At 49.1% G+C, this 13,946-nt stretch overlaps 1 protein-coding gene across 1 annotated transcript in view; it reads right to left on the minus strand.

The window, feature by feature from the left end:
* The window catches only part of CAPN8 (calpain 8), a 53,166-nt gene extending 40,613 nt beyond the window's left edge, over positions 1–12,553 (minus strand). The window contains exons 1-2 of the mRNA XM_064164568.1: positions 12,317–12,553; positions 9,238–9,307 (exon numbers count right to left, since the gene is read on the minus strand). Coding sequence (XP_064020638.1) covers positions 9,238–9,307; positions 12,317–12,553 — 307 coding nt within the window. The remainder of the gene's footprint in view (positions 1–9,237; positions 9,308–12,316) is intronic.
* Between the last annotated feature and the right edge of the window lie 1,393 nt (positions 12,554–13,946).

Raw genomic sequence — 13,946 nt, forward strand, 5'->3', positions numbered from 1 at the left:
AGGCTGTGTGTCTTGCAGCAGGAGCTGTTTGCTGAGTTTGTCACCTGCTGCTCGTGGTTTGGATGCTGGATCAGTAGAAGCCTCTATCATACCAGAGGTGGTGCCCCTGGGAAATTAATTTCTTCTAGCATTTGCATATTGCAAACAGCAGGAAGGACCTTTGTGATGCTGTGCTCCTTTCTGAGGTGCACAGAGAGTCTAGGAAAACAAAACTGTTCTAAAGGTGCTAACATTTTCCTGGTTCCCTGTGGGTTATCTGTGCCAAGACATACTTTTATTTGTGTGTGTGTGCAGGTGTGTGTTCTGCAGAAGGAGCTGGCTTAACAGCTCTTACTTCAGTGGGAAAAAAAAGCTGATAAAAAAGAGCTTCTTGTGTAGCATGACCTTTGAGCAATAGTCAACTCTTTATATTGACTTGGACTGCATGATTTAGTGCCATGATGAATATAACTGCAAAGGTAAGATACATAGACCCCTCCTGATGCTATGTGCTTTCTGCTCTCTGTACCCCACTGGGAGGTACCCAGGTGCCTGCTATCAGCTGAACAAGAAACAGCTGTTCCCAGTTAGGCAAGAAGTTATTTAAGGAACACCTGTAAATAAGAGTCCCTAGTATAATGACCTATATCCCACCTGAGCTGGATGAGGTTGTGCCAGCCCAGCCACTTCCAGTGAGGAGGGAAAACCTAATGCTTTGAGGAGCTCCTTGAGCCTTCCCAAGGGTTGCATTAATTTGGCTGCCACAGGCATAGGAAAACATTCAATCTAGAATGCCTGGATTACCTACTTCTCCCCATCCAGCTGTATTTATCATGAGGTAGTTTGTCCTGCTCATGCTGTGCAAGTGAAGTTTGAAGAGGAGGTGTGCTGCAGGTTCCTTCACAGAAGAGCTGTTTGAGCTAAAAGCTTTCATTTGAAAGGTAAGATTTTCTTTGCAGAAGAAAAAGTAAACTAAAATTAAAGGGTTGGGAGATGTTTAAACTGGAAATAGGGAAATTTTGCTGCTGTGCATACAGAACATCTTTATCAGTGCCATTGACAGAGGCATTGAGTGCAGCCTCAGCAAGTTTGCTGAGCACACCAAGCTGTGTGGTGCAGCAGACAGGCTGAAGGGCAGGGGTGCATCCAGAGGGACCTGGAGAGGCTGCAGAGGTGGGCACAAGCCAAGCTCAGGAGGTGCAACAAGACCAAGTGCAAGGTCCTGCATCTGGGTCAGGGCAATGCCAAGCACAAATGCAGGCTGGGCAGGGAGGGGCTGGAGAGCAGCCCTGAGGAGAGGGACTTGGGGGTGCTGGTGGACAAGAAGCTCAACATGAGCCAGCAGTGTGCACTTGCAGCCTGGAGGGACAACCAGAGTCTGGGTTGCATCAGGAGAAGTGTGGCCAGCAGAGCCAGGGAGGTGATTCTCCCCCTCTACTGCTCTCTGCTGAGACCCCACCTGGAGTACTGCATCCAGTTCTGGAGCCCTCATTACAAGAGGGCTGTGGAGATACTGGAGTGTGTCCAGAGAAGGGCCACTGGGATGCTCAGAGGGCTGCAGCAGCTCTGCTGTGAGCACAGACTGAAAGAGTTGGGGCTGTGCAGGCTGGAGCAGAGGAGGCTCCCAGGTGACCTTCTTGTGGCCTTCCAGGATCTGAAGGGGGCTACAAAAAAGCTGGGGAGGGACTTCTGAGGCTGTCAGGGAGTGACAGGACTGGGGGGAATGGAGCACAGCTGGAGATGGGTAGGTTCCGACTGGAGGTGAGGAGGAAGTTGTTGAGCATGAGAATGCTGGATGAGCCTGGAATGGGTTGCCCAGGGAGGTGGTTGAGGCCCTATCGCTGGAGGTGTTTAAGGCCAGGCTGGCTGAGGCTCTGGTCAGCCTGCTCTAGGCTGAAGGAGCTGGGGGTGTGCAGCCTGCAGAAGAGGAGGCTCAGGGCAGACCTCATTGCTCTCTACAACTACCTGAAGGGAGGCTGTAGCCAGGTGGGGTTGGGCTCTTCTCCCAGGCAAGCAGCAACAGAACAAGGGGACACAGTCTCAAGTTGTGCCAGGGGAGGTCTAGGCTGGATGTTGTTAGGAAGTTGTTGTCAGAGAGAGTGATTGGCATTGGAATGGGCTGCCCAGGGAGGTGGTGGAGTCACCATTCCTGGAGGTGTTGAAGCAAAGCCTGGCTGAGGCACTTAGTGCCATGATCTGGTTGATTGGTTAGAGCTGGGTGCTAGGTTGGCCTGGATGATCTTGAAGGTCTCTTCCAACCTGGTTGATTCTATGAAGTGAGGCCAACTAACCAATAAATTAGATACTTAACTATGATAAATTTCCAACAGTCAGAAAAATGGCAATATAAAAAAGCAGCTGTGAACACTGTCTGTGTTTGAAGCTGTAACATTTTAGCTTGTAAAAGTTAATTTTAACATATATTCTCAGGATTTGCCCTGCAGGGCTAAATCACCTGCAGGCACATGCACTGCTTTCTGCTCAGACTCATGTTTCATGAGCAAAAGTTTCAGGCAAGTGCCAATTACTGTGTTTACTGCTACTGCTTGTTGTGCTAAAAAGAAGGCAGCTTAATTGCTGGATCCAAAGTAATTGGTAATGCTGGGAAAGTGCAATTCCTCTGGTTTGTTTTTTAGCTTAAACCAGACAGTTTTGACCTTGAGTTTGTGGTGTAAAGGGTTCACAGTATCACCAAGGTTGGAAGAGACCTCACAGATCATCAAGTCCAACCCTTTACCACAGAGCTCAAGGCCAGACCATGGCACCAAGTGCCACGTCCAATCCTGCCTTGAACAGCTCCAGGGACGGCGACTCCACCACCTCCCCGGGCAGCCCATTCCAGTGTCCAATGACTCTCTCAGGGAAGAACTTTCTCCTCACCTCCAGCCTAAATTTCCCCTGGTGCAGCTTGAGGCTGTGTCCTCTTGTTCTGGTGCTGGCCACCTGAGAGAAGAGAGCAACCTCCTCCTGGCCACAACCACCCCTCAGGTAGCTGTAGACAGCAATAAGGTCTCCCCTGAGCCTCCTCTTCTCCAGGCTAACCAATCCCAGCTCCCTCAGCCTCTCCTCGTAGGGCTGTGCTCAAGGCCTCTCCCCAGCCTCGTTGCCCTTCTCTGGACATGCTCAAGCATCTCAATGTCCCTCCTAAACTGGGGGGCCCAGAACTGAACACAGGACTCAAGGTGTGGTCTAAGCAGTGCAGAGTACAGGGGCAGAATGACCTCCCTGCTCCTGCTGACCACACCATTCCTGATGCAGGCCAGGATGCCACTGGCTCTCTTGGCCACCTGGGCACACTGCTGGCTCATGTTCAGGTGGGTATCAATCAGCACCCCCAGATCCCTCTCTGTCTGGCTGCTCTCCAGCCACTCTGACCCCAGCCTGTATCTCTGCATGGGGTTGTTGTGGCCATTTCTGTCAGTGCAGCCTTTTCCTGCTATGAAATTTCTGAAGAAGGCTTCTAAAAGTTTTCTATGAAAAGAAATTCAGCTGCACAGCTATGTGCAGAGAGGCAAAGGAGCCCCCAGCAAAGCAACAGGATTCCTTTTCTTTGGAGTTGGCAGTGAATGTATCTAGAGGGTATATCTGCTGGAATAAGGCTCTTGAACAACTCTGAGCCCGTGGTACTGAATATCAGAAGGGCCATCTATGAATGCTTGTATCATATTGTGGTCAGCAGGAGCAGGGAAGTGATTGCCCCCTGCACTTGGCAGTGATGAGGACACATCTTGAATACTGTGTTCAGTTTTGGGTACCTCAGTGCAAGAAAGACTCTGAGGTGCTGGAACAGGTGCAAAGAAGAGCAACTAAGCTGGTGAAGGGCCTAGAGAATAAGTTTTATGAGGAGCAGCTGAGGGAACTGGAGGTGGTTAGTTTGGAGAAGAGGAAGCTGAGAGGAGACCTCATTGCTCTCTATATCTCCCTGAAAGGAGGTTGTGCTGAGGTGGGGCTCAATCTCTTCTCCCTAGTATCAAGTGATAGAACAGGAGGAAAAGGCCTAAAATTGTGCCAGGGAGATTTAGGTTGGTTTAGGAAGATAAGGCTGAAGGAAGACTTTGTCATCCTCTGTGACTACCTCAAAGGACAATATCACACAGTATCACCAAGGTTGGAAGAGACCTCATAGATCATCAAGTCCAACCCTTTACCACAGAGCTCAAGGCTAGACCATGGCACCAAGTGCCACGTCCAATCCTGCCTTGAACAGCAATATAGGGAGGTAGGTGATGGTCTCTTCTCACCAGTAATTAGTGATAGACTGAATTGCCTCGAGCTGCACCAGGGTAAGTTTAGGCTAGACATTAGGAGACCATTTTTCACTGAAAGAGTAGTCAAGCATTGGAACAGGCTGCCCAAAGTGGCTGTGTCACCATCCATGGATGTGTTCAAAGCTCATTTAGATGTGGTGCTTAGCAATACAGCTAAGTGATGAACTTGGTAGAGGAGGGTTATTAGCTGGACCTGATGATCTCAAGGGTATTTTCCAACCTGGATGATTCTATGGTTCTGTGAAAAGAAATGAAATTACTCAATACTCTCAAGCACTCTCTTGTCTCCAAGAGCTCCCAAGGCTCCCTCAGTATGTACCAGATCTATCTCAGGGCTGTCAGGCTTTGAATTGCTCTCCAGTCTACCTGTGATCTTCTCAAGTTTGCTCTCAAGAAAAAGCATGCAGCAAGCATGCATGGAGTGAGGTCTTCAGCTGCTGTGAACTGCTGTGTCTGTGCCAGTCTCAAGGAACTTCTCCAGCTGAAGTACCCTCTGAACCTTCATAACAAAAGTCACCCCATGAATATAGATGCTATGGATTTGGAAAGATAATATTAATCTGAAAGGGTTTCTGTACATTTTATGTCAAGATAAATTTATGCCACTTGCTTCTTAAGAAATTCAGCAAACAGTTCTGGGGTTAACTTATTCAGACAGCTGCAAGACAACTTCCTAAGTCACCTTTAATAACAACTAAGACTATGTGGCTGCATTTCAAGTTGTTAGTGAGCTATCAAAAAGATAGGGTTGAAAGAATGTTGAAAACACTTCCAGCCTTTCAAGTTCCCATCAAGCTTCCCAAGCTGATATTCATCTAGCTTAATGCTGGTGTCAAAGAAATCAGTTTAATGGAGTGAGACTGACTCTGGGTTTTCTTGTTCCTTTTGTTCACATAAACTCAGATCTTGCAGTGTTGGTTTTTTTCTCAAAGAAGGGGTGGAGAGGGGAAGTGTCAGATAAGATTATTGAAAATAGGCTCTGTTTCCCTGCAGGGTTTGTTAACCAGTCCCATAGGTGGCTTATGTAAATATGTAATCAAGGTCTGTTTCACTAGATGTGTTTTACCTGGGGGATTTGGTGACAAGGACTTTGATATTCAAGGTATTAGTATCACAGTGTCACCAAGGTTGGAAGAGACCTCACAGATCATCAAGTCCAACCCTTTACCACAGAGCTCAAGGCCAGACCATGGCACCAAGTGCCACGTCCAGTCCTGCCTTGAACAGCTCCAGGGACGGCGACTCCACCACCTCCCCGGGCAGCCCATTCCAGTGTCCAATGACTCTCTCAGGGAAGAACTTTCTCCTCACCTCCAGCCTAAATCTCCCCTGGCACAGCCTGAGGCTGTGTCCTCTCGTTCTGGTGCTGGCCACCTGAGAGAAGAGAGCAACCTCCTCCTGGCCACAACCACCCCTCAGGTAGTTGCAGACAGCAATGAGGTCTGCCCTGAGCCTCCTCTTCTCCAGGCTAACCAATCCCAGCTCCCTCAGCCTCTCCTCGTAGGGCTGTGCTCAAGGCCTCTCCCCAGCCTCGTCGCCCTTCTCTGGACACGCTCAAGCATCTCAATGTCCCTCCTAAACTGGGGGGCCCAGAACTGAACACAGCACTCAAGGTGTGGTCTAACCAGTGCAGAGTACAGGGGCAGAATGACCTCCCTGCTCCTGCTGGCCACACCATTCCTGATGCAGGCCAGGATGCCATTGGCTCTCTTGGCCACCTGGGCACACTGCTGGCTCATGTTCAGGTGGGTATCAATCAGCACCCCCAGATCCCTCTCTGTCTGGCTGCTCTGCAGCCCCTCCGACCCCAGCCTGTATCTCTGCATGGGGTTGTTGTGGCCCAAGTGCAGCAACTCAAATACTCAAAGAGCACAGTGTGGCTCAGAGATGTAAAGCAAGCACTTTAGTGCTGGAAGGCAAGTCCCATGTCTCCACTCTGAAGTTTATTTTTGTGGAGGGTCAGTGTGTGCAGAAGGGACTGTAAGCAGCCTTGGAGAAACAGGTTGAGTTATCTTGGAGTACTTTGATTTGTTTGCTGTTTGTTTGAAGAGGGAAGAAGAAAAGGAAGCTCTTCACAAAAAACAAAAACAAAACAAAAAAAACCAGAATCAGGTTTGGGTTTTTTTCCTTCTAGGTGAAGAGGTAGCTTTTAGGAATAGCACTTGGAGTGCTGCCCAATAAAGGCTGACTTGGGAAAGCCTAGAGCAAAGCAGCGCCCTCAGATTCATAGGAGGTTTTGAGGTGCATTTCTGTTCTTAGTACTGCTTGATGGATTCAGTATAGAATCAACCAGGTTGGAAGAGACCTTCAAGATCATCCAGCCCAACCTAGCACCCAGCCCTAGCCAACCAGACCATGGCACTAAGTGCCTCAGTTAGGCTTGGCTTCAACACCTCCAGGGACAGCAACTCCACCACCTCCCTGGACAGCCCATTCCAATGCCAGTCACTCTCTCTGGCAAGAACTTCCTCCTAACATCCAGCCTAGACCTCCCCTGGCACAGCTTGAGACTGTGTCCCCTTGTTCTGCTGCTGCTTGCCTGGCAGAAGAGACCAACCCCAACCTGGCTACAGCCTCCCTTCAGGTAGTTGTAGACAGCAATGAGCTCTGCCCTGAGCCTCCTCTTCTGCAGGCTGCACACCCCCAGCTCCCTCAGCCTCTCCTCGTAGGCTTTGTGTTCCAGGCCCCTCACCAACTCTGCAAGCAGTTCTGGAAAGAAAACATAGCACAAGGGCCTGGGACTTGACAGGGACATTCAGGAGGTGACACATAAAAAGGGGCTCAGGGTATTTTTCATTCTGATTCTGGGCTTAACCAGAATAATGCAGTGACCTCTTCTAGTTTAAGAGCAGGTAATGTTCTCCAGTCCTTTAGCTTGTAAACTGTCAAGCAAATGGAGGTTTTACTTCAGGCATATGATCTTTATTTTAATGCTATTATAGCACCTTCCCAAATTGCAGGTGACAAGAAATGTCACTTTTATGACTTATCTGAAACAGTCTCCTAAAATACAGTAAGCAATTTCCCCATACTCTGTTCCAGCATCCACAAAATAAATAGCCTGGAGCAAGTACATGATTGGGCACCTTAATTTTTTTTAAGCACCTGGAACACAGGCCCACACACCAGGGAGTTTTCTTAGCAATTGCTTTAATGGTGCTGTGTTTACAGGACCAGCACTGGTATTATTTATTGGCAATGACTTGCAGAAATTGTTTGAATCTCATTTAGGCAATGGATGGGCTGGAAGACTGGTGAGGTCAGGAGCACTGCAGTAAGCAGCACAGGAGGGAGAGAGGTTGATATCTCTGGGTCTAATCTATCAAATCCTCATTACAAGAGTTTCAGCCTTCTTGCCTCTGTGTGTAGTCAGCAGAGGTTGCTGCTGATGTCTTCTGGAGCTGGATCTTATCAGGAAGGCAGGAAGGGAAGGCTGCTGCAGCAGCTATTTGAGAGGGGAATAAAGTCTCCTTACAGTGCCCTTCTGTAAGAAGGGAAGAGGAGGCTCAGGGGTGACCTCATTGCCCTCTACAACTACCTGAAGGGAGGTTGTAGCCAGGTGGGGGTTGGCCTCTTCTCCTAAACAACCACCAATAGAACAAGGGGACACAGTCTCAAGTTGTGCCAAGGGAGATATAGGCTGGATGTTAGGAGGAAGTTGTTGGCAGAGAGAGTGATTGGCATTGGAATGGGCTGCCCAGGGAGGTGGTGGAGTCACCATCCCTGGAGGTGTTGAAACAAAGCCTGGATGGGACACTTAGTGCTGTGGTCTAGTTGATTGTCTAGGGCTGGGTGCAAGGTTGGCCTGGATGATCTTGGCAGGTCTCTTCCAACCTGGTTGATTCTATGGTTTGAGCAATATGGCTGGTGCCTGCTGTCTCCAGTCCCTGATCAAGTCAGGACAGCAGAACAAGCAGATGGAGAATTCAGCATGAAGGGCTTGGAACCATTTGCTTGCTGCAGATAGTGTTACTCAGTTTATGTGCTCTGATCACTGTTTTATGATGTGGCCCTCATTGCTAACTCATGCCTGCAAGCATATGAGCCATACTGCTTGGCACAAAATGACATTTCCTTGACCCAGCCCCCGTGCTAAGCTAGTTCCTGCTCTGCTCCTTGGTTGTGTGTTTGTTCTGTGTGAAACTGAGCCTGGAACTTGCTCTGCTTTCCAAATAACCCCTGAAGACTGGGCTAGAGAGTGAAACTTTCCTAGTGTTCCTTGTCCTCCATGTCCTTGGAGCTGCTCTTGCTGGGATGAGCATGAAGCCCACTCTCTTGCTTGAGGGCAAGTGCTCTCATGATTTGGTTGGTGTCTAGCTCTGTTTCAAGAGGTGAAAAGTAAGCCAGTCTGCTGTTCCACAAAGGGTTAATCATCTTCCTACAGGAAACTATAGGAGTTAGTTTGGTGTTTCCCAGTTCTGATACATTTGATATGTTCTGAATCTCATTTAGGCAATGGATGGGCTGGAAGACTGGTGAGGTCAGGAGCACTGCAGTAAGTAGCACAGGAGGCAGAGAGGCTGATATCTCTGGGTCTAATCTATCAAATCCTCATTACAAGAGTTTCAGCCTTCTTGCCTCTGTGTGTAGTCAGCAGAGGTTGCTGCTGATGTCTTCTGGAGCTGGATCTTATCAGGAAGAAGGGAAGGCTGCTGCAGCAGCTATTTGAGAGGGGAATAAAGTCTCCTTACAGTTCCCTTCTGGCCACTTGCATAGGAGCTGTGTTTAGACAACAGCAAGCACTGCAGACAAATGGGTGAGAAAATCAAGCATAGGAGAGGGAAACACAAGAGATTTGTACCTTGTTTGTAACAAGCCTTATTTCAGACATCAATCCTGGGGTGTGAGTCCTTTTCTTGGGTGTCTATGTCTGGGAGATAGCCAATGATTCATATGTGTGGACTTATATAAATGAAGCTGCTCATTTCCTCTCTCTTTTTTCTCCCCTTTTTAATCCCTCTAAAACAAAATTCAGAAGCTCTGTACTCACCCAGCTCTCCTTGGCAGACATCTGTTCGAGTAGCTCCTCCAACTATGAACTGAGGGTTGGCACATAGCTCCTGAAAAGACACGTTTTCAAAGCATGCATCACCAGTTCTTGTCTGCAAAGTTCCCATTTCTTGTTACCTTGTTGTGCTAGTTTGAGGCAGGCTAGAGTGTTTTGGTGAGAAGAACTAGATTACAGGCTGTAAAAAGAAAACAGTGGTGATGTCTGCTGCGCTCACAGGCTTGCTGAGAAGGAAAGGAACAAGAAACAAAAGCATTAGATAACCACTCTCACTTGGGCTGCTGGCTGAGCTGCATCTCTCTAACCTCACTCTCCATTTGGGCTAATCCACTTTGCTTCCTAACCCCCTGGCCAAACCTCCATTCTTCCTTGGGACTGGGGTAAGGTTGAGAGGGGCACGGGGAAGGGTGAAGGGGTGGTTGAGAGCCCCTCCTGGGGACTCAGGTTTCTGTATTGTAGCCAGGTGGGGTTGGTCTCTTCTCCAGACAACCAGCAATAGAACAAGGGGACAGAGTCTCAAGCTGTGCCAGGGGAAGTCTAGGCTGGATGTTAGGAGGAAGTTCTTCCAATCACTCACAGAGAGAGTGATTGGCATTGGAATGGGCTGCCCAGGGAGGTGGTGGAGTCACCATCCCTGGAGGTGTTGAAGCAAAGCCTGGCTGAGGCACTTAGTGCCATGGTCTGGTTGCCTGGCTGGGGCTGGGTGCTAGGTTGGACTGGATGCTCTTGGAGGTCTCTTCCAACCTGGTTGATTCTATGATTACCTTTTACCTTGACTATTTCTGTCTATAACTGTATATACTGTAAATCTCTGCTTGTCTATTGTGCTAGCTGTAAATATAAGCTTCATTCATATTCCCAGAGCTGGCTGAGTCTAGTCTGGGTGATTTCTAAAGTGTGGGGGGTGGGGAACACCCAAACCACCACACTTGTTCAAAACAAATATGAAACACTTTCACCATTTCTTTTTAAAACCATCTATTTTCTCCTCTGTCTGATTGGCATGATGTCAGAAAGAGGTTGCCTTATTAAACTGGAGACTGCTTGTGTGTTTTGGAGGCAAATCCCAAAGCCTTTTGCTGCTTGAGTGATATTAGTGTGAATTTTCGTGGCTCTGGGGACAGAGATGAAAAGTCAAACTCTGCATTTATCACAGTATCACCAAGGTTGGAAGAGACCTCACAGATCATCAAGTCCAACCCTTTACCACAGAGCTCAAGGCCAGACCATGGCACCAAGTGCCACGTCCAGTCCTGCCTTGAACAGCTCCAGGGACGGCGACTCCACCACCTCCCCGGGCAGCCCATTCCAGTGTCCAATGACTCTCTCAGTGAAGAGAGGAAGAAAGCAGTGATCCAAAAAATGACTGGAAAGGGAAAAGTGCAGAAAAAACACTGAAGTCCTCATTTTGCAGTTTTGCATCTAATTTTTCTGATGAAAATTACTTCTTTCACTATTGTTTTTTTATCTGGGTAATAACAGTTCCAGCGAGCTGCTGTTTGGCTGTGACAGGTAGCTTGAAGCAAAGGGCAGAGGATATTATTGAAATATTAGCCTAAAATTCTAGGGTACACAATGGCAGAACCTTGGTGTGGGTACCGTTGCAACTGGTGGTTGGTGGCTTCTGGGGTGCTCTGCAATCTGTCTGGATACACATGAGGCTTTAGCATTCAGCTCTGGGACTTGTAGCTCCACACAGCTGGAGCAGACAGGGAGGAAGAAGGTTCCCACAGGGCAGTTCTAGGGTTTCTTATTTTGTAAAGGGTTTGTGTGATGGTTTGGTGTTACCCACCCCACCCCCCACACACACACGTGTGAAAATCACCCAGACTAGGCTCAGCCGAGCTGGAAATCAAATGAAGCTTTATATAAAGGCCTGGAACACAAAGCCTGTGAGGAGAGGCTGAGGGAGCTGGGGGTGTGCAGCCTGCAGAAGAGGAGGCTCAGGGCAGAGCTCATTGCTGTCTACAACTACCTGAAAGGAGGCTGTAGCCAGGTGGGGTTGGGCTCTTCTGCCAGACAACCAGCAACAGAACAAGGGGACACAGTCTCAAGTTGTGCCAGGAGAAGTCTAGGCTGGATGTTAGGAGGAGCTCTTGCCAGAGAGAGTGATTGGCATTGGAATGGGCTGCTCAGGGAGGTGGTGGAGTCACCATCCCTGGAGGTGACCAAGAAAAGCCTGGCTGGGGCACTCAGTGCCATGGTCTGGTTGACTGGCTAGGGCTAGATGCTAGGTTGGCCTGGATGATCTTGGAGGTCTCTTCCAACCTGGTTGATTCTATGATTTACAGCTTAGCACAACATACAAGCAGATATTTACAATATATATATACAGCTATAGACAGAAATACACAAGTTAAAAATACAGAAACACAACTCCCCTCCCAGAAAACCAGAGCCCCCAGGAGGGGCTCCCAACCACCCTTCCACCTTCTTCCCACTCCCCTACCTCACCCTAGGCTTTGCCTTGCGTTCAATGTGAGTTTGGAGAGTCAGCCAGGGAGGTTAGGAAGCAGACAGATTAGTTAGGCAGCAAGTTAGAGAGAGAAAAGTGCATGCATCCAGAGCCCAAGAGCAACTCCATCATCTATACTTAATGTTCTTGTTCTTATACATCTCAGCAAGCCTATGAGTGCAGTAGACATCACCATTGGCTCCTTTTCACAGCCTACAATCTCATTCTTCTCACCAAAATATTCCAGCTAGGCTCAAACTAGCAGCTTAGAAGCTCACAGAACTGCAGAATGCCAGGTTGGAATGGAGTCCACAAATCATCTGGTCCAACCTTTGTAGCTCATGGTGTAGTTTATATGAGATATCCCAGCACCCTTTGAAGCTGAGTCCTCAAACTGACCAATGTAGGGGAATCCACTGCTTCCCCTGTTCTGCTTTCTTCTAGCCCCTTTCCAATGTTACTTCTGCTAGCCATGGAGGTAAAGGGAGGCAGAGGAAAAACCCAAACCATACAGGAATAGTGGCTACTGAGGCTCCCCACTGATTCAGCATGAATGCTCAGGTGGACCTGAACCTAGTCAAACAGGCAGCTACGAATCGCTCTTACCGGGGGGCGCTTCCAGACTATCCCCTGGGTTTTGAATGAATAGGGTCCCAGTTCCTGGTAGCCCAGCACAGAAGGACAGGCTGGGAATTCCTCATCCTTGAATAGGGTGCCAGACTGCAGGCACTGCTGCTTCAAAGCTTGGTAGTCCTGGTTCAAATACTTGATGGCGTTCCTCTTGGATCCGAGCCCATCTGCAGCTGCTCTTTCTTGGCGTAGCCTTGCTGCAACCCTGGACATGCCTGCCCCTGCTTCCAGAGTCCAGCCCAGCTCTGTCTTTGCCTCCTGGGGCAAGAGCAGGTGAATATAAACAGGTAGCAGGCTTGGGTGGAACCTAGGGCTCCCCTAGCCACTCCAGTAGCCCCAGAGGGAGTAGGCACTAGAAGTGCAAATATGTACCTGAGACGCCCCCGAGAGCGGCGCAGGCAGGGAGCTGGCACAGCTGGGTCCGTGGCATTGCCTTGAGCTGCTCCTACACTGTTTGCTTTTTTGCTGTCTCTTGGCAAAGCTCCTTTTTAACAAGGAGCAATAGGTTCTGCAGTCACACCTATGTACACATGGGAAGTGATTGTGTGTACTCATTGTGCTGAAAGTCAGGCTTGAGGACCAGAGGTTCAAAAATCCAGATGAAGGTAGTTTAAAACTCCTTTCCTTTCTCCTGAGCTTGGGTCCTCCACTGTTGAATCACTGCACAGACGTGAAACCTGGAGCTGGTTATCTGCTGCCACAGCTTACATGGCTATGGAGACATCACTGGGCTTTAAAGCCAGGGAAAAACTGAACCCACTTCTGGGTTAAGTGATCCTTTCAAGGCAGTTCTCTTTGTTACTCTCAGAGTTGAATTATTTTATGAGTTAATTCATTAGCAGAGGTGTGAATTGACAGACTTAGAGACAACCACTTGGCCATAAGCCCTGCAGAGGGCAAGGATACAATTCAGGACTATGACCTAGGCTGAAACTGGAAAATTGTATCTCCAGATCACAGTATCACAGTATCATCAGGGTTGGAAGAGACCTCACAGATCACCAAGTCCAACCCTTTACCATAGAGCTCAAGGCCAGACCATGGCACCAAGTGCCACATCCAGTCCTGCCTTGAACAGCTCCAGGGACGGCGACTCCACCACCTCCCCGGGCAGCCCATTCCAGTGTCCAATGACTCTCTCAGGGAAGAACTTTCTCCTCACCTCCAGCCTAAATTTCCCCTGGCACAGCCTGAGGCTGTGTCCTCTTGTTCTGGTGCTGGCCACCTGAGAGAAGAGAGCAACCTCCTCCTGGCCACAACCTCCCCTCAGGTAATTGTAGACAGCAATGAGGTCTGCCCTGAGCCTCCTCTTCTCCAGGCTAACCAATCCCAGCTCCCTCAGCCTCTCCTCATAGGGCTGTGCTCAAGGCCTCTCCCCAGCCTCGTTGCCCTTCTCTGGACACACTCAAGCATCTCAATGTCCCTCCTAAACTGGGGGGCCCAGAACTGAACACAGCACTCAAGGTGTGGTCTAAGCAGTGCAGAGTACAGGGGCAGAATGACCTCCCTGCTCCTGCTGGCCACACCATTCCTGATGCAGGCCAGGATGCCACTGGCTCTCTTGGCCACCTGGGCACACTGCTGGCTCATGTTCGGGTGGGTATCA

Source organism: Pogoniulus pusillus, chromosome 25, assembly GCF_015220805.1.
Source record: "Pogoniulus pusillus isolate bPogPus1 chromosome 25, bPogPus1.pri, whole genome shotgun sequence".
Lineage (NCBI taxonomy): Eukaryota > Metazoa > Chordata > Aves > Piciformes > Lybiidae > Pogoniulus > Pogoniulus pusillus.